General features: G+C 42.3%; 2 protein-coding genes across 3 annotated transcripts in view; one reads left to right on the forward strand and one right to left on the reverse strand.

Moving 5' to 3' along the window:
- The first annotated feature begins 1,519 nt into the window (after positions 1-1,519).
- MRPL33 (mitochondrial ribosomal protein L33) lies at positions 1,520-7,661 on the forward strand. The gene is made up of 4 exons (XM_021552302.2): positions 1,520-1,596; positions 2,550-2,568; positions 5,111-5,217; positions 7,347-7,661. The coding sequence occupies exons 1-4, from the start codon at positions 1,575-1,577 to the stop codon at positions 7,394-7,396; spliced, it is 198 nt and encodes a 65-aa protein (XP_021407977.1). The 5' UTR covers positions 1,520-1,574; the 3' UTR covers positions 7,397-7,661.
- The window catches only part of RBKS (ribokinase), a 72,074-nt gene continuing 52,606 nt past the window's right edge, over positions 7,586-27,053 (reverse strand). For both annotated transcript variants that reach the window (XM_021552282.2, XM_021552290.2), the window contains one exon: positions 7,586-8,806. In XM_021552282.2, coding sequence (XP_021407957.1) covers positions 8,633-8,806 — 174 coding nt within the window. In that variant the 3' untranslated portion in view covers positions 7,586-8,632. The remainder of the gene's footprint in view (positions 8,807-27,053) is intronic.

Here is a 27,053-nt window from a genome sequence, read left to right on the forward strand (position 1 = left end):
CATATCAAGTAAATACTTGACACAAGAAGCAATGTTTTCCTGGAGATGTCATTTTGCTCCAGTCTTTTATAGGGTCAGCTTCCTGTTTTCATGCCATTGAATATAAAATTAATTGCATGTTATTATACATTCTAAGTCCTGTTTTTCAACTAAATATGTCAAACTGACATTTTATTGCCTTAGTAATTGCTGAATATTCAAGGACTTGAATTTCATCGATAACAGTTTACCGAACTGAAGGAAGCAGAGTGAGCCACAGACCTGTGAATTTTTCAGGGGGTAATATATTCATTACCTAATGGGTCAGAGGAATATGAAGACTTGCTTTGGTGCCTGCCTTGAGCCTCCCTGCCCATGGCTTTTGTACAGTATCTCATGAACACTGATAGGTTTAGTTGCCTAATGATTTGGAGACTTTGATAGCATAGCAACACCTCCCTTTTTATAAAAAAGAGAACAAAGGCAGGCAGAGGTTAGCAGATCATAGCATCTTTGGGGTTGGAAGAGACCTTTAAGACTGCCATCAACCCAGCACTATCACTGTAACCCCTAAATCACTAAATCATCCCCCTGCACCACATCCAGACACCTCTTAAACACCTCCAGGGATGGTTACTCCATCATCTCCCTGGGCAACGTATTCCAATGCCTGAAATGCACTGGAGGATGAGAGACTAGATGGAGAGCAGCCCTGAGGAGAAGGATTTAGGGGTTTTAATTGACGAGAAGCACAACATGACACAGCCATGTGCAGGTTGGTCGGGGCTCTGAGCAACCTGGTCTAGTGGGAGGTGTCCCTGCCCACGGCAGGAGTTGGGACAAGGTCCCTTCCGAGCCAAAGCTCTGCATGATTCCACGCAGTGGGACAGAACCCCGATGTGCTGCCAGCCAGAGCAGACTGTGGGGCCATCACGGCTGGGCACGTCCCCCTCTGCGCTGCTCTGCTGCCATGAGCCACTGCCACACACAGACAGGCTGCTGGCATGTGCTGGGATAGGCGTGCATGGGGAGATCATGGAATTACAGAATTGTAGGTTTGGGGGGACCTCTGGAAACCATTTAGTCCAAAACCCTACCAAAGCAGATTGCTCAGGAAGGAGCACATCCCATGTCCAGGTGGATTGGAATGTCTCCAGAGAGGGAACCTCCACAACACTCCTGGGCAGCCTGCTCCAGTCCTCTGACACTCAATGCAGAGACATTTTTCCTCATGCTGAGGTGGAACTTCTTTTGTTTTATTTTATGCCCACTGCACCTTGTCCTGTCGCTGGGCACCATCCTTTCGGCACCCAAATTTATATGCACTAGTGAGATCCCCTCTCACTTTTCTCTAGATCAAACAGGTGTAGCTCCCACAGCCTTTATTCATAAGAGGAACGCTCCAGCCCCTCCATCATCTCCGCCGCCCTCTCCTAGGTGCTGTCCAGCAGCTCGGTGTCTCGTACCGAGGAGCCCAGAGCCGGACCCGGGCCGGCAGCGCCGCCGCCCCGCCCCGGGGCGGTGCAGCCCCGCCGGCCCGGCCCCGGACGCGGCTGTGGCGGCGGAAGGGGCGGGGCGGCCGCGGGCCCGGCGCGATGTTCCTGACGGCGGCGGCCCGTGAGTGCCGCGGGCGCGGCGGGGCGGGCGGCGGCCGTGGGGCGGCTGTGGGGCGGCCGTGGGGCGGGCGGCCCCGGCGGCGCGACCTTCCCCGCCCTTCCCGGCCCTTCCCCTCCTTCCCCTCCTTCCCCGCCCTTCCCGGCCCTTCCCCTCCTTCCCGGCCCTTCCCCGCCCTTCCCGGCCCTTCCCCTCCTTCCCCGCCCTTCCCGGCCCTTCCCCTCCTTCCCTTCCCCCCCTTCCCCTCCTCCCGGCGTGCCCCGCAGAAAGCGCAGTGCTACCTAAACAAGACTTGCACAGACACAATATCACAACACAGACGAGCTTTCTTTTTTTTTTTTTTCCCTTAATTTTAGTGGGGGTTTGACTTTGTACTGCAGATTTACGATTGCTTTAAGTTTAGTGAGCGGACAGAAAGAGAATTCAGCCTGTTTCGTGCCGAACCCCAAAGCAGCCCGGGGAAGGTCGGGCTCGGTTCCCTGCTCCGCACCCGTGGCCGTGCTCAGCCTTGTGTTGGCACCGCAGCAGGAACCGGAGCTGCAGTGGGTGGAAACAAGTCCGGGAGACTGGGACTGCAGTTACTGTGGGAGCTGGACCTGCTCCTCACGCCTGTCTTAACTTCACGTTCACCCAGCGAATTCATATTCGGCACTGAAGCTGAAAATTACTGACAACATCTGCAGCAAGTGCAGCCTGTCGTGCTGAGCACTGCATTTGCACAGACACTTACAAAGGTGACATGATGGCAGAAAGAGCAGGGAACTAACAGCACGTGGAAGAATGGGTGGTGCTTTATCGTGACAATAAATCTCTTCACACTATATGGTGCTTTAGCAAAGTCAGGCATGGAACACACTTAATCTTTGTATGTTGCATATAAAAGAAACAAGATAAAATGGTAACTGTTTCTTCTGTTTTTCTCCTCTTCATGCTGAAAAAAAAAAAAAACAAACCAGTGGCCAAGAGCAAATCTAAGTAAGTGATGGTTTTCCTCACCAGTTTTTGATTACTGTTGTGTTGTATCTTTACAAAGTATTAAACTTCTCTAGATTGTTTTGAGACAATTTCAGTCCTTGAGTCTAGCTGCCTCCTCTCAGCCATTCTGTATGTGTGTCTTCTCACAGGTAAGTACAGAATGGTGTGAAATTCTCCCATGGGTTCTGAACTTGCAGCAAAGGCAGGTTTTGTCCTATGGGCTGTCACATTGAGCTCAGCAGTAATCTCCAAAGCTCCCTGTGCGAAGGGAGCACACCTCTGTGTTCTGTGATTAGAGAGGTTGTAAATCCAAGTATTTTTCCTGCTATTCACCTGTCATACCTTTTCAGCTGAGGACAGTAAACTAAGGTACATCCTGGGTCTTTCTTGTCTGTGGTGTGGACTTTAGGCAGGTGCTGTGAAGCTTTCCTATAGCCAGGGTGCAGAACACTTCCTGGGCTGAGCATACTCCTGAGTTTCTGTGTGAGGAGTGGATGGGGTGCAGTCAGTGCTCTGGGCACCTTAGTTTGCTCTGTAGTCCAGCTCAGCAGAGATGTCAGTGGGCTCTGGAAGAAAACTAGTCACAGTCCTCTGACCTGTGTTAAGAATTGGAAAGAAAGAAATAGGTACTTTGAGCACACCAGTGCTCTTACAATGTGGGCACAAGGAAACAAAATTATGTAGAGAAACTGACTTGGATCCAGAATGCTCTTTGTAAAAAAATGAGCTAGACAAATCCAAGAGGCTAAACTGGTACATTCATGTGAACACATTCCTATCTTCCCATTCCCAGAAGTTGCATTCTGTGTGAGTGTATTATACTTGATACCACAGGCCTGGAATCTATAGCCTTTGGTACATTTTCTGTATTTTGTGTTCTTTAAAAATCTGCCCCCAACAGAGCCAGTACCAACCACTTGTCACATTTGAGTAGATTCTTCTGTTACAGAATTTTTGCACAACTGTCAGGCTTTTAAATTAAGAAAGCACTTCCCAAGTATGTGCCTGACAGAGAGCAGTTGGACATCTCATTGTTCTTCTGTTATCTGTTCATAAAAACAAACACAGCAAACCAGGAGGTTTCTGCAAGGTGGAAAAGTAGCTTTTTAAAATGGTGTTACTAATGTTAATGTGGGGATTTCTACCACACACTCCCTTTTATATTTTTTTGTCCCGATGTTTCTTTCTGTTTATTTACAGTCCCATATGCACTCCAGGAATATGTTCTTATATTATTTATCCTTCTCAACTCCCTTTTGGTCTCCTATGCCCCAACAGCTTTCTAGTGTTTTGTGCCTCTGCTCCTTGTTACATTCCTTCACAGGGGAGTTATTTTTCTGAGCAGAAGTATTGTTTGGAATAGGTTTGGCATCAAATGTGTGGTGCACAAGAATTTCAAGGCCTGGCCACACTGATGCCGCTAATTCCCCCAGAAAGGGGAAACTGCACAGAGTCTTTGAGGAAGTGAGTGAGATACAGGGAAAGGAGGCTTTGTGGTTACTGAAGCTTCACAGCACACCTGCAGTAGTGTACAGGAGAGAACAACAACCAAGGATAATCTTAAGAATATGCTCAGTCAGTTGTCTGCAGGAATCCAGTGTCTTTCTCTTTATTTTGAACTCAATAGTAAATTAGATTGCAAAGCTGAAAAGGAAGAGCTTAAGGAAGTACACTGGTCAGAACTGTACAAGTGAGGAAGAACAGGTTAATTTTGACAGACCATTTTGTGTTAGAAACAGGAAAATACAGGAAAATGGAAAGTGAACTGAAATGTATTCATCTCTTCATTGAAATGGAAGAGAAAGATGTAATTTACAGACTGGTCAAAGGGTTTTACATTTCTTCTGAAAATTCAGAAGATGCCCTCTGACTAGGAAGTTGCTTAGATCTTGGCATACTTCCAGACTGGGGGTGTGGAACAGTTTCCTCACTCTCCTGCTCCTGGGACACCGCAGTTGCTGCCAGCCTGCCCCACAAACCAAGAGCCTTCCAGTGGGGAAGGGGGTTCCCGTGGCTGGGTTAATATCAAGATTTGTATCTCTAGCAGGATGGATGGTGCCAAGGGGTTCTGCTTCTCCTTTCGCATGTCTCTTGTGCCAGCCTATCTGCTTAGCTTCCTCTCTGCATGAGGAAGTGATAGCCTGTGATACAGTGTTATCTACAGCCTGAACATCTTTAACTACCATCATCCTTCCTCTCTTGCCCTTAGCATTTAAGTGACTCAACTGTTTGCTGATTTTCCTAACTTCTTTTTTTCTCCTGCTTTTTTTCCTCTCACCTCACTCTTTTTTGGAGGAGCTACTTTTCTCTAGACTTGTCTCCTGTTGAGGAATTATTTACTTAAACTTGATCCTGGAGCTTATGGTTTAGTGTTTCTCTGTTAAAAGTTAAGCATACATAGTTTTGATATTCCCATCCTTGAAGTCAAAGTGTCTTATGTGATTGTGCTGAAAGCTTGTGCATTGGTCCAAGCCCTGGCAGATGTGGTGGGCCTTCAGTGAGTGCCTGTGCACTGACACAGAGACATCCCTTGTGACTTTAGATACATTCTGGTGAGGATGAAGAGTGCTGCAGAAACAGGCTACTGCTTCAACATCAGGAGACTCCGACTGCAGGAAAAACTGGTCCTGCTGAGATACGATCCCATCGGTAAGAGCTTGGGGAAGAAGTCAGCATGCTTTGTGTGAGCTTCTCTCACTCTGTGGGAGAAAAGATTTGAATGCAACAGGATTTTTCCCATCTAAGCAGAATATGTCATAACATGTTTCATACTCAAATGACTGTATGCTTGCTGTTCTTCATGGCATTCCAGTGGGAAGTAAATGTTACCCTCATCTTACAGATTGTGGCAGTGAAACAAAGTAATGACTTGCCTGACACATCAGAGACTTTGATGACAGCCATGCCACATGTCACTGGCGAAGTCAAATGACACAGGAGTTCTTTCATTCTGTTTCTTTGTGTGGTTTGCTAGACTGTGCTACCTCCAACAAGCAGGCACAAAGTATGGATCAACACAAGTGTTCTGTTAAGCTGCTATGGGAGCTCTAGACCAGAAATTTTAACCCCTTCTTACAAAATGGACTTTTTCTTCTAAAGAAACTTGTACAGATTCTTCCTATTCCACAAATGATATCACTCTCCAGATGGCAGTTAGTGGATTCTTTTATGTTTCCCCGGTCCTTGCAGATTTTCTGTTTAAGAATCTGATTTGTTGGACAGGTTATAGCACCTGCCACACTGTCTTGCTCACCCAGCTTTTTTAAATGTGACTAACGGTTCAAATTTCTGTTGCTAGCATTAAAAAGCTGACTTTAATGTTAAAAAGCCTAATGTGGGTAAACTTAGAATTTAAACCAAACCATATTAGAAATAACATGGTGTAGCTAATGCAAAAAAGGCTCATTTAAAGTTGTAGGATATAAGAAATTTATTAAGCATCTCTAAGTAGATAATGCGTGGCCAGAAGTTATGTGATTCAGGCTTATTTTTTCTTAAAATGTTCTTGTTAGATGACTACCTTTTCATTCTCAGAAATAATAGTACAGGAGCTTTGAGAGGCAAGAGAAACCACCAGAGAAGCAATATGCAGTTTTCAAAGATGACAGAGGTTGTGGGTTTCCTTTTGAATTCCACACAGAAGGGGAATCAGAGATCTCTGGGATTATATTCTTGAGTAAGAAAAATAAATTATTGCATTGAAACATTGTGCAAAGTGATCCTCCAGAAGCTTTGCAACTTGTAGGGAAGTGAAGAAAGAGAAGAACTCAGAACATGTAGTAGGTTGCTGAAGAAAGCTTTGATCTTTGTAGCCTGTAGTAGAACACAAGTGAGAAATTGATGTGAGAAAGTGTTACATGTGTGAAGGGAAGTAAATTTGAGTCTAGATAACAACTCACATCAGGAATATGTTTGGAAGCATTTTCACTTGGCATGTGTTTTCACCTTATGTTTTCTCCTTCTCAGAAACCTGGGATGTCCACAGAATGAAGCTTTTTAGTGAAGTAGTGGCAGGATTGCCCAAGTTTCACTACCTCCCAACTGCAGCAACAGAATCTGTACTATCTACAGTATTTCTTAAAACGAAACTTTTTTGTGGAAGAAGAGATTTTGTTGTGTGGATCTCTCTTGCGTAGCTTTCAAAGGAATTAATATAATGAAACTAACCAAACTGTTGATTTTCAGATGGCATTGCGAAGCTTTGCTTTGCTTTATTTTGCAATTTTTGTATTTTTTTATTTTTGTATTGGCTGTGCTTAACCTGCCCTGCAGGTTTTTTTTGCAAACACCTGCATCAGGTCATGGCCAGTTTGTGGCTTGCTGAGAGATCCACAGGACAATTGGTTAACTTCTCAGTCAAGTCTGTGAGGCCAGCTGGATCCAACTCATCATTTGTAGTTGTTTGGGCTCTGGAGTTGAAGAGTAGAAGAAAGCAAGAAAGAACCTATTTTTGTCCCTACATTGAACAGCTGTGACTCAGAATAGTCACACAGAGCAGCTGTTGAGTGTTTTCAGTCACTTGCATTCTGACACTTATTCTCACAGAGGTAAAGTGGACATCTTAGGAACTAAAAATTACATGTGGTAAAGTGAAAGCACCATGAAACTCCTTCAGGAGTTGGTTAACAACAGTGCTGTGCCAGTCAGTTGCTCCACACTCATTTAAGCAGTGAAGGCAGCCAGGAGAAAAGGAACGTGGGCTGGTTGAATTGAATTTTAACACTTCAGGCTGCTTAACGGATTCTTTTTTCTCTCTTTTTTTTTTTTTACCCCTGTAGCAAAACAACGTGTCCTCTTCACAGAGAAGAGAAAAATCCGTTCTGTGTGAACAATGACTGGTCTTGATTTATACATGAGAAGAGGATGGTCTAGGGGGAGGATGGGGTGAACACTGATTCAGAAATCCAGCAACATGGACTGAAGAGAGAGGAAATGAACTGGGATCACCGTCTCCTGTGATTTGAAAGCCATTGTGAATAAAACAATGTAGAGAGAGAAAATTCTTAATGTCTGGACATAGATCATCACAGTAACATTTATTTATCTTTTGAGTTATTTTTACAGTGCTCAATTAAAAAAAATTAAATAGCAAATCCCATTGTCTGTGTTTTCTATTGTGAAAGAGGCTGTAATCTTCAAAGGAACTATTGTTTTATAAAGCAATAAAAATTAACATTTTCCACAGCAGGAATTCAATGGCAGGGTTGCAAGTTTTTCTAACCTACCAACCACAGATGCGACAGTAGTGAGCACGAGCTGGTGTCATTACTTGGAGGGGTAATGTTGCACCAGCTCCTTCTGAGGAAAGGAGTGGGAACCAAAATGAGTTTTTGGATAAGCTATTAACATGGCTAAAGGCCTGTCTTATTTTCAGCCAGGTTAGTAGGATGGATTTTTCATTCCTGGGTTTTTGTCAAACATGAAGAAAACAGACAAGGTAGTTCTCTGATGTTCTCGTAGTCTTTTTTTCCTTATTTAGCTTGCCTGCGTTCAGAGCAATGTGGCTAGAAACCGTTTTCAAAGCCTACCTCAGTAGCAGTCCTGTCCTGTTTGCAGCTGGAGGGACCTTCCTGAGTGTGGGGAAGCACAGAGGGCAGTGCCACACCTGAGGCACAGGCTGGCCCAGGCTCGATATGCAGAGCTATGTTGTGAGCCAGACGCCGGCCCTGGTGTTTGAGCACTGAAGTTGTAGTCTCAAAGCTAATGCTCTGCTTCATGTGCTGCCATTTCACATAAGCAGTTCTGATAAAATCAAGTACAAATACTGTCAGGAACCCAATACCCTCCAGCTGTTTTGCTGTAAACTTCATGTAGTTCAGTAGAGCACACTGTGTGGGACGGCCACAGGGTTGTGTGGGGCCAGAGAGACCTGCTGAGCTGTGTTTGAAAGACCCACCACCCGCACCCCATCTTGCTGCTGTAGAACAGGAACACACAAGATTCCTGAAATAAGAAGCAAAGAGACTCTGCTGCTTTCCAGTCAGCAGAGGAGAACCTCAGTGCAGTCAGGAGAATAATGCTGTCTGGTATGAGATAAAATCAGTACAGCAAGCTAGACAATCAATTAGAAAAGGTCCTGAGGCAAGTCCTTCCTGTAAGGATATGAAGATTGTGTCCCCGGTGCCTGGACGCTCACTGATGCGATGCAGTTAGACTTCCTGATCATTTCCTCCATGGATAACGTGGGATAGTAGGCCAGGTAGAATGCCAGTGCTCCCACAAAACTGTCTCCAGCGCCCTAGAATAAAATAACAAACAAGCTTAAGTGTATTTGCACAGGGAAACAATTCAGATGCCTTTACCGGAAAGACACAAGTTGTAGCACTGATTGCAGGGGTCAGGAAATTGTTCAGGAGTTGAGTTCAATACACTCTTCTATGCCCAGGAAATTTTGCAAAGTTAAGCTAATACCACAATACTATCCTTGTGCCCAGCTGCTGAATCAAGGCACACAATATGGCTTAAAACTTAAAGCAAAGCAATCGTGCCACAGTTCAGCAAGACGCTGTTATAAACATTGCTTTGAAACTTCCTGTTGCTGGAGTGTCTGATTTTGATTTCTCAACCTGGATGTTTCATTAAAGCTATTTTTCTCTTATTTAACTTCCGTTTTTTATAAAGGTCAGTGGTAGAAGGGGCAGAGAAAAGGGGGGGTGGGGGGAAATAAGCCATGTGGCTTGTGGTGTCTGTAAATTCCTAGCTGCAGAAGGATATGTTTTGACACTTCCAGAACTTAGCTGTTATTTATTAAAAAGGTCCCACTGTCATTAAAAACCAACATTGTGTCTATCACATAAATCACTCTTATTCCTGGAGCAAGCTTTGCCACCTGCGCTGAGTTTGAGCATGGAGGATGAGGACAGTGACATTCACTGGGAGCTCTGGCAGCCATGGCCCTCTTTCCCCATCGTTCCCAAGCCATGCCCTGCGTGCCCCGTGGGAGCCCTGGGGAGGCATGGAGTACATCTGTCCCACATGGACACCAGCCACAGCCCAGCTAGCTCTGACCCTTCTGCCCAGCTGTGCTCTGGGCAGCAGGGAGTGGCAGCTGTTTACCTCCCAAGGGCTTCTCAACAATAACTGTTGTTTAGCTGGTCAGTGCTGTGACGTGGCCCCAGCAATTGGCAAAATTTAACGTGATTGATGGTCGTGTTTCACTTGATTTGCTCATTTCAATCCACAGTGTTCTTTCTCTCTCCTCCTCTAAAACTGTCTTGATTTCTAAGGCTAGACTGATACCAGTTCTTGTTGGTACCATAAAACTGATCCTAAGGTCCCTTTCCTTTAATCATACTTTTATACCAGTGAAGTCATTAAACTAGACACACTAGTATTATCTTACTTCATTCCAGATCCAGCACATGGACTACCTCCCCTGAGGGATTTTGCCTCCCTAGTTGTAATAAATAGGCCCAAAAGTGACAAGAGCAAAGGGTCTGCAAAAACTGTCAAAACAGCTCAGCAAAATTTCTAATGGAAGTTATGACTAAGAAGTAATATTCCAATGTTGAATACTAGTGTTTCTCAGTCTTATACTTTTACTTGCCCTGAGATTAGCTGCATGTAATATCATTCTGGCAAAACAATGCCACTTCCACAGAAATTTGTTTCTAATGTTGCAAGCAGCTGACAGGGCAGAGGAGAGTGGGCACTGCAAGGGACCTTAACAGGGGTGAGCACAGGATAGGGGCCCCAGCCCAGGCCTGGCCTCTCCTGGCCCAGCCCTGCCCCAGTGGCTGTTTTCACTGGTGTTCCCAGTCAGAAAACTCCCAGCTTAACCCTTGCTTGGCCTGCAGTTTGAATGCTGTCTTCTCTGAGGATACCATGGAGAGCATGGCCTGGCAAATGATAAGTTAATAAGCAAAGCAGTATCCCTGCTTGCAGCTGTAGCAGCACCTGTTTCAACAGTTCTGTATTCCTGAACATACCAGGGGCAGGTGAAGGTTTTTATCAATTTCTGTTGGGCCTTTGTCTCCCTTCTGGTTTCCGGAGTGTTCCCACAATGGCAGGTGGAGCAGGAGCAGGTGACTGCTAGTTAAGTATTGCCAGTGTCTTTTGTCTGATGATAATACAAAAATCTTTATCCCAACTCAGAGTTCGTAATCTAATCAGTGCATGATTAATTATTAAAGCTATTTTGATGCTGTTGTTACAGACTGTAGTAGGATTTCAGCATGCAGATCTGTTCTGCTGTAGCTCTAACAGGAAGAACATTTTCTACAGTGATTACTGGGAAATAGAAGTAGCCAAATATTTTAATGAGTAATACTCAGAATATCTTGTGTCAAGTGGCATAAACTGTTACCTGGCAGCAGCATGGAGCAGAATACTGACTTTTTGGTTTTTTTCTTTAATAATTGCTGCACTGTTGGCTACAGGAACAAAAAAAGACTAACCACGTGTCACTCAGGTCTGTGTGCCAGTGAGATGGAGTGTAAGTTCTCCCTGCAATGTTACTGTGGCTCTCTGCTCATGGATGATGCTCTGAGACTGTGAGATGGCTGGGGGATCTCCCTTTTAGTGTGGCTGAATAATGATAAATGGCTCTGAAAGCAGAAAAGGGAGAGAACAGCAGACTCCCATCCAGAATAGAAAACCCCCCCCTAGATTTTTTTTTTATTATTTTTATTTTTATTTTATTTGCAAAGCAAAGATTACAGGGTGATTGGAGAATATACAGAAGGATTTGATGCCAGTAAACTTTTTCCGAAATCCTCACTTCCCATGCATAGGCTGAAGCAGTCAGTATCTGCAAAGCCCAGCTATCACAGACCCAAAGGGTATCATAAATTCAGTTGCTGGTAAGTGAATGTTTTGTGAGGGAGGTGTTTTCAATAGAGGAGCTGCTGCACTGAGAACAGCATCATGCATCAGGATGATTATGTAGATACCCAGCTCAGCCTTGCCTCTGGTCTGTGCAGACGTGACTGGTCAAACATGACTAAAAGAGCAATAGCACAACTGGTTCAGCTGCAAGGTTGACTGCAGTAAGAACTATTTTTGGCTTACAGAAACAAGCCTTCCTTCTTTGGTATTGTAGATTAAACTACATTGGGTTTGGTAGATTCAAAAAGGGTTTGCACAGAGCACTAGAAGGAACAGGCTCGGAGTAAAATCAAGATTACACAAACACTGGAATAGCAATTTGTAGATTTACATTTAGCTGTTTCAAAACTGCTCTAAGAAAAATAATTCTAACCTACTTCCCAAAAAGAAATTAATTTGAAAATGACCAGTAAGGCCCACTGACAAAATATAAATACAGAGTATGTAATATTTTACATTCTTCAGCATTTGTCTTCCGGGAATTCTAATGCACTGCAGACATTGAGATAATCCTCATATCCTTGAGTGCCTGGAGACAATTCATTCCATAATTATGGAAGTAGAATGTATTTAACCTTTCTGTAAAGCAGGAGATGCTAGTTTGGTTGAAATAAAATAAAGAACTGGATTTTAAAATTGCCCAATATGCTGTGGCTCATTCTTAAATACAAATGTCATGGTTTTGACTAATTTTTATGGTTTTGAAGCAGTTTTGAAAACCTATTTATATTCTGTGCCACTAGTCTGTAAAGTCCTTGTTTTCCTGTGTGTCTGGAAAAGGGCATTTTTGTTTCTTACAATCCAGCACTGATTGAGATTCTGTGCCTCTAGAGAAGAGAAAACCCATGAAAACACTTCTATTTATACCTTAGCTTTTGTTAGTCCTGATTTGTCAGAAGCTGGTTCACAACTTTAGTATAACTATTTTTATACGAAGCTGCCCTGAGAAGCTTTTTAAAGAAAGTGCTTTGTAAGTGGAAACTATATTGTTCAACAGCCTTTCCAGCATGTAAAGCCTTTTCCAATCCATCATGCACAGACTATTAGGATGCATTTCACTTATGCAATAAGATTACTTGCTCACTAAAAAAATTTGGAGGCCAAGAGGCCAAAAGCTGCAGTTCACAGAGAGGCAGCAGTTGCACTGCCTTGTTCCAGGGCAATCTTTTGCTCAGCCTTTGCCCTCCCAGCCTGTCCTCCTGGGCAAGAGCAACAGCAGCTATGGAAGAACATGACAGGGTTCTGGCTCCTGAAAGTTGATGTTGTTAGTGAATCTCAGAAAACTTTTCTCAGGTGATTTTTAAGAAGTTACAGTTCTTGTGCAGTCTGGCTATTAACATGGATTCGTTTCATTAAATGCATTTTAAGAGCATGTTACCAAAGCCCAGAGAAATGCCTGAAAAGGATGTTGTACAGCAGTACAAGAGAAATGTTTTGCCTGTAATGATGAATTCTTCATGTAGTGAATAAATCAAAACATCAATCCAAAAGCTGTCCAAAACTGCCTCGTGATATAGAACCAATAACATTGTTTACAATGATGCTTATAGCCTCCAAGGAGCATTCACAAAAGTGCACAAATAAACCAAGCCTGAGGATTATGCTGATTTAGTGCAGCCTACATCCATGGCAATGCAGAGATGCCCAACTCTGTCAAAGGAACTGGGCATTGGAGAATTTCTGCTGTATTTATAGTGCTCCACAACTGTGTGATGCTGGATTATGCTAAGGATGTTATCACTCTGTCACATCTGCTCAACATTCCTTGCTGTACCTCTGCCTACTCTGTACCCGAACTGCAAATTAGCCCTATGTAACACAAAAATAGCTGTCAGCAAAGGCACTCACTATCCATTGCTCACAAGTGGGAAAAGCCTATGTCTCCCTGCAAGAATCCCTGGGCTGTGCCTTGATGAAAGGTTACCAGTGGAACTGGAGAAACATTTACAGCCTTTGAATATATTTAGACAGTCTTGTGCCATTTGGGTCTATGTCTCATCTATGGGACAATTTCAGCTGAAATGCTCAGGGAATTAAATATCCTTTGATGACAATGTGTGATGGGGTGCCCCTGGATGGATATCAGGTGCCCACCAAAGCTACTCTGCCAGAGTTCTGCTGCTCTGTTCAGTTGAACAGGGGATAGAAAATAAAACAAAAGGCTTGTGGATTGGAATAAGGGCAGGCAGCAATCAACATCACAGGTAAAACAGGCCTGACTTAGGGAAATTAACTAATTACCAATCAGGATGGAGTAGAATAATGAAAAATAAAAGCAAATCTTAAAACACCTTCCCCCATCTTCTATTCTTCCCAAGTTTAGTTTCACTTCCATTTTCTCTACCTCCTCCTCACATAGCAGTGCAGGATGACAGAGGATGGGGACTGTGGTCAGTTCACCACATGTTTTCTCTGCTGCTCCTTCCTCCTCAGGGGGAAGAGTCTTCACACTCTTCCCCTGCTCCTACAGGGGGTCCCTGCCACAGGAGACAGTCCTCCATGGAATTCTCCATGGAACGTGAGTCCTTCCCACAGGCTACAGCTCTTCATGAACTGCCTCAGAGTGGGTCCCTTCCACATGGTTCAGTCCTTCAGGAACAGGCTGCTCCAGTGTTGGTCCCTCATGGGGTCACAAGTTCTGTCAGCAAATCTGTTATGGCATGGACTCCTCTCTCCACAAGTCCTGCCAGGACCCTGCTCCAGCACGGGCTTCCCATGGGTCACAGCCTCCTTTGGGCATTCACCTGCTCCCACGTGGGTCTCCACAGGCTGCAGGTGGATCTCTGCAGCCCCATGGATCTCCATGAGCTGCAGGGGAATCTCAGCTCCTGAGCTTGGAGCACCTCCTCCCCCACCTTCTGCACTGACCCTGGAATCTGCACGATTGCTTCTGTCACATCTTCTCTCCCTCTCTCCAGCTGCTGTTGCACAGCATTATTTTTACCCCTTCCTAAAACTACATTATCCCAGAGGCATGACCACCATCACTGAAGAGCTCAGCCTTGGCCAGTGGTGGGTCCCTCTTGGAGCATTGGCTCTATTTTACATGGGGGAAACTTCCAGCAGATTTTCAGAAAAGCCATTCTTATAGTCCCCCAATACCAAAACCGTCCTATAAAAACCTCTCTCACAGTGGTTGCATCAGTTATGCAGCTTTTGGATTTTTATGATTTCCTTCTTCCTGAAAGAAACCATGTTTATCCTCTATGTGATGGAGAATGATTTATTTCTGGAAATGTTCCTGACTGTTTTTATTTTTTTTTTTAATTCTGCATTTATTTGCCTGTGGAATACCTTTTAAAATTATTTTCTGGGAGGTTAATATTTTTTCCCCACACATTTCCTCAGGTTTCACTGAAAAGATATTTTGGCAGTTTAAATCAAGATAATCTTTAAATTAAACTAACTCAACTATCTTAAAACTTTCCTGAAATTAAACTAATTTGACTATCTTCAAACTGTTTCCTTAAATCAAGGCCTAACAAGGATGATTACTCCCACAGTTTCTGGGGTTGCAAATCCTGTGTGGAAGCAAAGCTGTCTTTGTAGGGCATCCTGTAGATACTGGAGTGGCTCTGCACAGCTGTGCTTAAAGGAGGAGACCTATTGCTACAATCCCCTAAAACATGAAATATTTGAAAATTACGAAGGAATTTCCCACTAACACAGTTATTCCTGTACCTTTGCATGGAATTTTGAGCCAGAACAAGGGGGTAGGAAGTCCTTAACTGGGAACTACCAAATTTAGCAAAAAGAACGAAATGAACTTGAATAAAATAGCAGGGCTTGCCTTGGTAGGTCTAAGTTAGACTAGACAGCACTGCAAAGCTACTTGTGTTGAAAATAAAGGAGAAGAACTAGGAAAAGCACACTGTACCCCAGAGCTTTAGGGTCTGGATCCCCAAATCTACCACTGTGCTTAATCTGTCCTCTGGTAACTGAGTGTTTCTGTAGTCTTGTCACAAAGAAAGAGCAGATGTTACCCTAAGCCAAAGGAAAATATAGAGAGAGAATCATGGAAGTGGTGCTTGTCTCTTCCTTTCTTCTTCCCTTCTGCCTTCCCTACAAGCCCCTCCAGTGCTGTCTGATGTGGTTTGCACACTTCAGGCAAAGTCATGGGGAACTGTTAAGATGCTGCCCCACCGTAGCTCCTTCCTCCCAGCCATGTGCAGAATGGCTGAGCTCAGCCAGTGTTTTACAACGGCAGGAGGTGTAAGCTAACACATTTTAATTTGCATTCCCTGTAGGTTGACAGTGCACTCTTAATTCCAGTGATTCAGACTGCAGTTTCATAATAGGCTTAAACCAATCCATGGTTATGCCACTGCTGAAAGGCTCAGTCCCCACTCATGTTTTTAGCCTTGTCTCATGTTCCCACGCCCTCCCCTACATCAGATTTAGCACTTGTGTGGCCAAGCAGTGAGGCAGATCAGTTCTCTGATCCTTCTGACGACTGGGCTGGCTTTTCTGAGCAAGAAACAATAGTTTCCACCCAGATCAGCAAGTTGCTGTATTACCACATGATAGCTAGTCCAGCAAACGAGAAAGAGGTTAGAAACACTCCTTTCAGCATGATCTTGGATCAGCTTGAGCCAACTGTGAAACCTCACCCTCAGTCAACACCAGGCAATTCATTAACTCAGTTGTGTATCCAAATCTTAATACTCTGGCTCCTTGTCCACACAGGGAAAGCTGCCTGTTCCACTCTTCCCCCTCCTGTACCCTGTGGGCTTGGTCTGGAGGAATGAGGGAATGATCACGCTTCCTTTCTGCATCCTTACCAAACTCTGTTCTGGGAAGCTGTGGGAAGGAGCAATCCCTGAGTTTTTTGCATTTATGTTGTGATGTACTTGCACAGCGTTGAACAGAGAAAGTTTCTTGCTCTCTTAGTCAAGTTGAGCAAGGCCATCATGTCATCTGGTCCTTCGCATGTCCTGAGAACTTAAAAGGTAACTAAACCACACCCAGTGTAGACTATCAGTTGGGAAACATCAAAACCAAAGCATACCACACAATGCTTCACATCAGCCATCAGGAATTTTCACCCACTTCCTGACAGATTTCCTGATGGGTCATTAACAGTGATTAATCAGCCTGACCGTTAACCCCCTGCATTCCTGAGAGATTAATCTCAATATGAGGCCTCCTGCAAGCAATTTCTGAAACATCCTACTACCTTAAGTTATGCAGTGTTTCTAAAAAGATCAGTGACAAGCATTACAGATTCATGAATTCCCCCGAAATGTTTGGTTTGTGGTGAATGTTGGAAATAAAACATACAACATTCACAACTCTGCAATTTTTAATTTGTATGTCATCTAAAAAGCACAGATGAAAGTATCTGCTTTACATTTCAAAGCCCATATACAGCATCAACTTTGAAGGCAGGTAATAGTGCTCTCATTCCACATGATGGGAAATGAACCCAACTTAAGATCAAGGATGTTAAGAACACCCACTTTGAGACATCTGTGGGCTGAATCCAAAGCTCCAGATCTTTAATGGGCTAACAGGAGTTACCAGAACTACCCATCCCTTGAAAGTGAGGCACAGCTTGGGAATCTTAAAACTGAGATATGCAAAATAATTAAGTGGACCTCCACAGCTCTCCTGGACTCTTAATCAGGATCAGAACAGAGGAGCTCCCACCTCACTGTTTACAAGAAAAATACTGCAAGGTATCTGTGAGGTGATGGCTTTCTTTAAGTGAACACTGAGAAGTCTGAAGTCTGGGAATGATTGCAGGAGAACTACATTCTCCTGGATAATAATATTCCAGTATGCTGCTCAGCACTGGGGAACAAAGTTATTCTGTGTAGTAGACTGCTAGTCTAACCCCAGAAAGCCAACAAAGCATTCACCCACAGGGAGCATTCTGTTTTCTGAATCATCAAAACAATTCAGTGTGATGATGCTCATATAAACTCCTTTCAACTCCTGATAGCATTTATGAGAAGTGACAAATTTATTTCTTTCTTACACAATGGAGTAAGAGCACAGAACCAGGAACTCCATATACCATTCTGAAAACAACAGATCCATGTTGCTGAACCTGTGAGATTTCTGTCAACCAAACAATTCACCACTACTCTGATTCCTACACTACCAGGGCAATGGATATTTTGGCATGGAATTCTTCAATTTGGGATACACTTCAGTGTAAATTTTCTGTTTAAGACTGAGTTCACTTTTGCCTTCATTATCTGCTTCTTCCCTGGTTCCACACTTGTGCTTTGCTCTATGACCTCCTTTCATTTGATCTGGAAGTTCATACCTCACACAGAAACTCAGAAACAGCAGAAGAAACCTTCCACACATTTTGTTTGCCCCCTGCAGAGCATATAAAAACCGTATGACATACAAAATGCAGTACTGGAAAATTCTCATTACACTTCATCTGAACACAAAATGCTCCAGTGGCACTCTTGCAAAGTTATAAACCACAATGTGTCAACAACAGGGAAGCACGCAGACATCACCTCTAAGAGACAGAAGATGGACTTTCAGTTGCACATGCTACAGGAGCTGTATCCACCTTTCCTGAAATTTGAACTTGTACAGAATCAAGAGTCGTGGTTGAAGCCTGGTGCTAAATATAGCAGCTCCTCAGAAAGTTGATTTGTACTTCTCAAACTGGTTTATCAAGCCTCAACAACATGCAGCCTTAACTCTCCTACTCTAATCAAAAGCTTCACTTATCTCATTTCCTTGAGCAGTACTTCACTCCTTTCATTATTCATGTCACACTTGTGCCAAATTGTGCTTTCGTCCCAACAAAGCTCACGCTTATGTATTAATTCACAAATAACATTTAATGATTAAATGAAACTACAGCCAAAGCTCTGCCCAAAATACATCACAGTATTTTGATACTACACTGGAAATTTTGGGAGTGGGTTTCCCTCCCCAGCCAGGAGACAACTGGCCAATTTGTTACTAACTGTGTCACCCAATATCACATATGAGGCTGACATGGCTTCAGGACCCCATAATCTAACAGTTAAGCAAGAAGAAGTGAATATCTGTGCTGGACAATTTTACTAGCCACATGTGGTTTTTTTCTCTCAGACTGAAAATGCCAAAGGACTCTTAGTGATCCCAGCTAATATGATGAGAAGTGCTTGGAATGACACAACTGCCATCTCGCCTGGAATTGATCAAAAAAACATTCTTTTTTTTGCACGAAAGCTCCATATGCTCGAGTGCCTCTTTCAAAACCACAGCATCTAGCCTTTGTTGGCTGGCCACTGTTTCTGCCTACCTCTGAACTACACATCCTGGAAGGGAAAAAACCACCAAACTTCAGGAGGTTTTTTGTCTGAGCTCTCCCCAGCTTTGTCTCCTTGCCAGCTCTCTGCATTCTTCTTCCAACGGAGTTTGTGTAATCGTTTCAATGACTACTCAAGCTGTATCTTCTCTCTTGAATTTCAGTTAGATGTGACTTACATGCCAGAACTGCTGTTCTGCTCTGTTTTCTGCTACCCAGTCATTCTCTTGTCCTTAACCTGTGGGGCAGGAGTGCAGAAAAAGGGCTCCCACTCCTCACTCATGGTCTTCAGCAGTAGCTGACCACCAAGGCACTGCTTCTGACACAAAGGCATTCTCTGTGAAATTCCCTGTAAAATAGATCTTTCCAAGCAACACACTGCCTGCTTAATGATTTCATAACAAAATCACAGATACCAGCAATGAGGCACAAACTTCCAGAGAATTTCCTCACCTTTTCCCTGTATTTCTGTATCTCTTTGTGCTTTGAAATGAATAAAACAACTGCTCCTTACAGACATTTGGGCAGCTGACAAACATTGCAGCTAGAATTTGGGAATCTGATTTTCTACAGATGACTTTCTCTACAATAGCTGAGTTTATGTCTGTATGTCTTCCTTTAAACAAACAGACACAAAAAAAAAAGCCCTGAGAAAAGTGGCAAAATCAGTGCACTCAACTGTAAACTTGCTATTAATGACATTCCTATAGGTTACTGCTATAAATCATTAAAACTTACAGTTTTAGTTTCCTTCAATTTCTCTAATGAAAGTTGTAAAACATATTCTGTCTATTGGACAGGCTACTAAAGATTAACTCTTTCATTCTTGATAAGAAATACAACTTCTGGCATTTTCTGCTGTTATAATTTGCAAAAGCAAGAAGCCTGATTTCCCAACTATTCTCATTTCTCTGTTCTTGTTCTTTTGAAAACCCAATTATGCAATATCAACAATCTAACTCAAACCTTTCTGGTTTCTGTAGTGATGAAAATTATTTGGCATTGAAAACTCTGTTGGAGGAAATAATGAAATCTGATATTGTTCAATATCATCATTACTGCAATTGGCATTTCTGGACAACTAGGCTGGCAAGGGGTTCCAGAGCTAGGTTTGCCTTCCCTCTCACCACAGCCAGAACTGATGTGAAAAATGGAGAAGAGTAAGTTATGTTCCACAATAGCCTGGATGATACTTGGCTCTGCAGAGAACAGATTTAAGAAGAAAGGGAGGCATATAACATTTGTTAGCTAACCATGAAGAGGAAAAAAATTATGAGGGGTTTGGCCAAGAATATGCTGCACTATTACACAGTGGATTGCATTTGCAACTTCCTACAGCTCAGGCCAGAAAAAGATACTTGGGAAGGTGACGCTCTGGATGTGCCAGAAGTGCCAGCTTCCACTAGCTATTTTTAACTGCAGGAATTGCATTAGAAAGGATGACTGCACACAGTTGGTCTTCCTTTCTCTTCATCCTTTCTGCAACTCAGATATCCCAGAGTCTCAGAGTGCTATCTACTATTACAACTGGCACTCCTCGTGTGCATGTCCAGGATCTGCTCCAACACAGGTGAGCTACATACCAGGACCAAGCACCTTCTTGGAGAAGACCCTGAACTGGACTCATCATAAAGTCAAGAAGAGGAGAGCAAATCAAAAAAGGATGTAGCATGTTTTGCTGTGATGATTTTGACTTGTGCTGCATTCCATGGTTAGCCCAAGAGAAGCAATAAAAGTAATTTCCTACTCTGCTCTCAACTTGCATAAATTATACCATTGTTTCATTTACTAAAGCATCCCAAAAGTGAGATGGCACAAAGATATTTCTGAACTTAGTCTCTCTAGACCTCATCCAAATGTACTCTCAGGTGTAGATGTTGGATGTGGTATAATTCCCACGTTCTGGCCCACAGACAAAACACTCAAGTTGCTACACATATGCTGCCAGCATCCCTACCTTTTTATGTCCATAATAATAATCAACTGGGTTAATTTCCAAACTGGAATGTTTCTCAGTATGCCAGTAGTGGAGCCAAAGCACCTGATCTCATGGCATATTTTCATAAACTCCTTACAGCCTCTTCAAGAAGCATCCAATGCAAAGCAACTCTGCATTGCTATGTACTTTCTCCTTTATGTGGATATTTACAATGACGTCCAGTTCTAAAAATGAGACAGTTGATAGCGTGACAAAAATTTTCCTCCAGTCCTACTTTTTTTAAGATGAGCATAGAGAACAAGTCATGGTCAAACCAGGGAAACAGGTTCACTTGCCACTGAAGAACCAGTGTCTGCATGTTTTGTTCCCTATCTACAGAACAACATTCTGAATTGTACTTTCCTTATGTTGTAAATAATGTAAGGTGCTTAGCAACTTTTTGTATATGTGTGTATGGAATAAAGCTGTAGGACACAATGGGACACAATGCCATGATTTGTTACTGATCATGTGTAGCAAAACCGAACAACTCTTGCTATCACTAAAGTAATTTTAATGAGTTTTTTGTTGCCTGACACACTGCAGTCTTAGAAGGGGCTTACAAATGAAATATTGGCTTTAATCTTCTTTTTATAATATGTCTTCATTAAGTACCCCTTGTAATTTAATGCAATTTGTGGCAAATGCTAATACTGCTTTGGGCCCACTTCTCCCTGTCAGCTGTATCTCTGTTAAATTATGCATTTCCATCTGGAAAGAAACTGTACAGGACTGTAGGCTCTCTTAGAGCCTACAGTCAGGAATGGAAAGGGATTTAATTAGATGCTCCGTGGTTGAGAAAAGGACTAGAGCAAAGCCTGGGTGGTCCATGGAATCTTCCACTGGAAAACAAGACTGCAAATTGTTCTGTACAAGCCTGCTTCTGTTTGCTCATTTTGTTTACATTGTTTGTTCTTACAGATTAAAATAGACAGTTACTAGGCAGATAAACAGTGCTTCCTTCCACGACAATGTTGTCCAGAAGTTAAGAGAGCAGCATGGGACAATATATGCCTGTGCTTCATTTTTGGCTGCATCACTCCAACTCCCTATATAACTAGGAGCAGAACATTTTTAGCCTGTGCTTCAGTGCACCCAGTCGTTAACATTTTTGTTCCACTTTGTACAAGGGGGATAATATAGCTTTCTGCTCCCTAAGGGGAAAGAGGGTGCACCCAGCTTGCTCCACATTTTCTTGGTTGACTGCCAATGCAGAGGGATGCCACTCTTGCAATCCCTCTTGTCACTGGGTACCTGAATGCCCTTAGGCCACTGACCAAGCCTTAACAAACTGAAGTGTCTTCAGAAGGCCTCAATCAGAAGCAGAAACTCATGAGCAACTAAGCAAGTCCCATCTAGACTTAACTGTGAGTCAACTTACATGCAGTCATTTCAGTCATGTGCCCTTTCACAGTTCAGCTGAACTTCAGAATATAATAAATGCAGCTTTATTTAGACTTACAGTGCTGATCACTGATGAGAGTGCCCAGCAAATTAACTCATTCCTCATGGTTTTTCTGTTTCAAAATTCAATGGATTCCATATTTGTAAAAAAGGGAATGCAGAAGGTTAAGTGAGAAAGTGGGCAATGACTGGAACTAAACTTATTTATTAACCTCTTTGGGTTGTGTGTTAAAGAAAGGAAGCTATTGTGCTGTCATTTTGTGGGATGTTAATGGGAGCTCTGAGCATAATTACTCTGTGTTGGTGTGCCTGAATAAACTCCACTGATAAATAAGATTTGTGCTCAGTAGTAACATCTCTTTTCTTGAACATGAAAGGGAAGATGAGAGAGAGAAAAAAAAAAGAAATTAGAAAGAAAAAATAGAAAAAAAGAGAAAAGAAAACAAAAAATAAGAGGAAAAGGAAAAGGAAAAGGAAAAGGAAAAGGAAAAGAAAAAGAAAAAGAAAAAGAAAAAGAAAAAGAAAAAGAAAAAGAAAAAGAAAAAGAAAAAGAAAAAGAAAAAGAAAAAGAAAAAGAAAAAGAAAAAGAAAAAGAAAAAGAAAAAGAAAAAGAAAAAGAAAAAGAAAAAGAAAAAAGATACTTTTTAGGGTTAAGGAAAAAATAAAATAGAAAATCATAAAGATTTACTCCTTGCTACATCCTTGGGTAGGAAATGGTTAAACAGTCCTTGCTACATCCTTGGGTAGGAAATGGTTAAACAGTCAACATTTTTCTTTTCTTAGCAAGTTAGAGTACTGTACATCAGACACATTGTCTGCCAAATGCTTCATTTACTACCAGCTGCATTTTTACTTTGTTGAGAGATAACTGAAATAAAATCACTGTTCTTTGTGCAAACGACATGCTAAATAATGTACGGCTACAAGATTATTAAATAGCAAAGGCATTTGATAATATTAGAGTCAACCACAAGTCCCACTTCTGCTGATGCACAGAATTTTGAGTAATTAGTCATTGCACAGAGTGTTGTATTTATATCCCCTTGAGCCTCAGACGTTAGGCCACAAAGTCAGGAGACAAAGAATTGCTGTTATTAGGAGGACTGTTTTGGATTTATTTATATTCTAAGGCTCTATTTCAGTGTCCACTTCACTCCTCTGGCTCAGGCTTCCTCCAAACCAGAAGATACAGCTAAGTCAGAGAATTTTAGTGTAAACCATATTTTTACAGACATGACCTCTCCACTTCAAGCAGAAGCACTTCAATGAGTTTGCAAAGCCCCCAAAGAAGCACAAGTGGCCTGAGGTTATATGAAAAGCCTGGGAAAAGGCCTCCCAGGTTCTGTTCTGATCTTTAACAGACTTCTCATGGCTTATATGCAACACATTAATAGCAGCTCCAATTTATGGACAGATAAATTGGGATACAAAGAAAACACGTAACTCTTCCAAGGATTTACAGCAAGTCTTTTGCAGAGCCCTGGAACTCTTAATCAGTCCTTTGTTAAAATTGCTAAACCACACTGCCTTCTTTAGACCACAATTGCTGCACAGGCCTGAATACTGTGACATATCTAAAATTATACAGCTATACACTTATATGGGGCTTTATTAAAATAAAGGTTGTGTAACATCTTCAGAGTTCAATACAAAGCTGCCTAGGGAGAAATCTACTGCTTAAAGACAGCCTTCATCATTCTCTCTCCTAATAGAAGAGACAGATCTAATAAATTGTATTGAGAAATCTGAGGGAAACAACAGGATTTGAACACAAAACATCTGATGAGAATTCATATTGTAGCAATGAGCCTTTCTTTTGCAGAACTGGCATGAAAAAATAATGGTAACATTTTCAATTATGACAAATAGTATGTATCATATCTCTGAGAATATTGAACAGAAAAGGACTAAATAGAATAAATCATATGCTTATGTCACATTTCAGACAGAGTAGATTAAATGTTGAATTTTATCATTTCTCCTAAATGATTTTCATGTTTACAAGCATGGCACCTCAACCTGTAAGCATCTCTTAGCAGGTTGTGCAATCTCTGTATCCAAAAAGCACAAGCAGACAGGGAAAATGCTGGTAATATAAGAAATTGCATGGTAAATGTAATGGTTGTGCTTAGAAAAACTGCAAAGTTAAACATTCTAGGTCCTCCATGACATTTAAAAGAGGGACCCATTGACTTGCTGCGATTACTAGGGGCACTGCTGTGAAAAGTGATTCCAAATTTTCATTTAAATATTGTGTGCCCAAGTACATCCATTTGCGTTTCAAGAAAATACATCTATGCCTGAGCCAGAGATGCAGATGCCTGATCTTCTATCTGTGAGTGTGCTAATGCAGGACCTTTTGCACACAACAGTGGTATGTGTAAACCTAGAGGTCAACTGATGAAGAGGTCTTAAATAGAGCAATTATGCTATGCATTTAGAAGACCAGATGAGACAAAAAATTAGAAAGTCACCCTAACTGGTGCAAGCATATGTTCGTCATCTTTATCCAGGTTGGGTTCTGGTGCAAACTGGAGGTTCTAAAAACTAACTCTAGATCACCTCCTCCCCAGAGTGATCTTTGTGCTGTAACCTAGAAATGGGGGGCCAACAGAGAGATTCTGCCAGTGCCAGCTCTCCGATTCGAGTCATGGACCTAGACAGGACAGCCCAGCTCCAACTGCAAGGAGCAACCACAGAGCAAATCCCAGAGCCAGCAGACACGTTCCAGCCTGCCACAGCCACTGACCCCACCTCCAGAGGAGGCCTGGCATGGCTCTGAAGCCCAGATCCTGAGTAACCTGGAGCTCCAGACAGCCTGAATGCCCCTCTAAGTCCACCTGCACATACTAATCCTCCAGCAGGCCTCTGGCAGTACCTCAAGGACTAGACTTGGTTCCCAGATGTCACTTGAAGTGCTCAGCTCCATACTATCCCACAGTGCTTTTTTTCAAAATGGAAGGGAACTAAGCTCACTGCTGGCCATATTCCAGCTTTGAGTAATTACATTCTTCTGACAAATTTTCCTTGGCAGTTTCAATGGAATATAATTAGTAAATGTAAATAGATGTAAATAGTGCTGTAAATTACACTTTGCATGATTGTCAGAAGCAGAGTGGGAGAGCAAGGGTGAAGGGGCAAAAAGAGCAGAGCTTCATTCTCCAGTACGGATGATGTTGTTGCCTTCTATCTCAATGGACCACGTATGTTTCTGCCAAGATGGCTTGTTCAGGGCTACTGCAGCAGCAGATGTCAAAATCCAAGATCATCATGTGGTTCATCACACAGATCATCCCCTTCACCTCAAGTACAGCTCTGACATGATGGAGTTTGGTCATGTCCCACAGCTGTTTGGGAGCAGCTGCTGTGCTCCACCTCAGCTGTGCTCCTGCTTCAGCAGCAGGCAAACTGCTTCTCACACACACAACTGCAAAATGTGTGTATATGATATTATTATTTTCTATGAAATGTTTATCAGATTTGTGAATGGTTTGTGAAACCTTCTGCTGCCAACAGAAGAAGTGTCATATAAATGGAATTACATAATTATCCTTCACAGCTATTTTAATGTAGCTTCATGTACTAGTTTCACCTAGAATGGAAATAGCTTCTTCCAAAAATAAAGTAAATGCGTATATTTAACTTAGTATAGTCAAGTAAATTTAAAAGCAACTATTTAAAGTAATGAAAATAGCATATAATGTATACCTATATTAGTACTTTATTATGTGTCAAATGTCTCATGTACATCAACTGTTTCAAATACAAATTGATATAGCTGGTGGGCTTAATCAGATATTTCTGTCATAGAGAAAGTTTGAGGATGATTTTTCAATAATTCACTTATTTTTCTTTTTATTCAATATTTGCATACAGAAAGTAGATAGCAGTAACTAGTAAAATGAAGGGAAAATTCATTTTCTTAACAAAGGCTTACTGCACTATTTAGCTGTAACAGGAGAAACAGATGTTTCAGCTTTACAATACCATGTCTTGCAAAACTTCCTTCTGAACAACTATTCGTGCTCTACATGTTTTGGACTGTGTATAGAGAGTTCTGCTAACAGTCATGAGAAGCATTGCATACATTACTAAAGCCCACACTAAGATAATTAGTGCTAAAAAAAAGAATCAACAAGCCTTTTTCCCCCTCTTTATAGTATTGATTTAGTGTGGGTGAAAAATGCCAGATTTTCAATCTTGAACATTCATGTTCCACCACAGAGTGGGAGATGGAGCCAGCTTTTCCCAGTGTTCTGCCAATAAACACTTAGACTAACCACCTCAAAGGTAGGGAGGAAGAGCCAGGCTCAACAGCCTATCAGCCCTTAGTGTACCTGATGAACCTGTGAACACTGATAATGGGGAGCACACAAACTCAAATTCTTAATCTTTGTGGCTGTACCTACCCAAGTATTTTGTTGTTCAAAAATTCCTAAAATTGCTGTGGACAACAGAAATTACCAGGGGTCAGTACTGAAGTTGCAGTGCTACAGAGAGGACTCTGGGCAGCCATGGAAAATTTCTACAGTCAAAGGGGATGTTGAAGCTAATTTTGTATCTTGCATGTGTATCTTCTAAATGGCAAAATCTGTTTTTTAATAAGGACTCTGTAGCCTTTTGCAAATTCTGTGACAGGGTACACATGTCGTTTAACTCTTTGTCTGGGAGTAACTTTACTTTCTCTAGATCTAAAAAGTAACAATAAGACACATGCACATAACCCAGTGTGATTGTGCCCAGTCCCTTGAGATGCTGAAGTCAGAGCAGTTAAAAGTAGCAACTTTTTTTTTAGTATCAAACAGCAGGCTAAGAGCATACACATGAATAACTCTGAATACCCTGTGAGTAGGTGACTACTTGGTAAGCCACCTTACAAGTTTGATCCTTCCCCTGGGGAAGGATCTACTGTGGACATGCCTTGAAGAAAGTAACATGTCCTACTAGAATGTTTAATGCTTATTTTAATAAGAGAGCAATCCAGGTTAGTTGAGGATGCCATTATTTTGC

The sequence above is a fragment of the Lonchura striata genome, chromosome 3 (genome assembly GCF_046129695.1).
Source record: "Lonchura striata isolate bLonStr1 chromosome 3, bLonStr1.mat, whole genome shotgun sequence".
In the NCBI taxonomy this organism is placed as follows: Eukaryota; Metazoa; Chordata; class Aves; order Passeriformes; family Estrildidae; genus Lonchura; species Lonchura striata.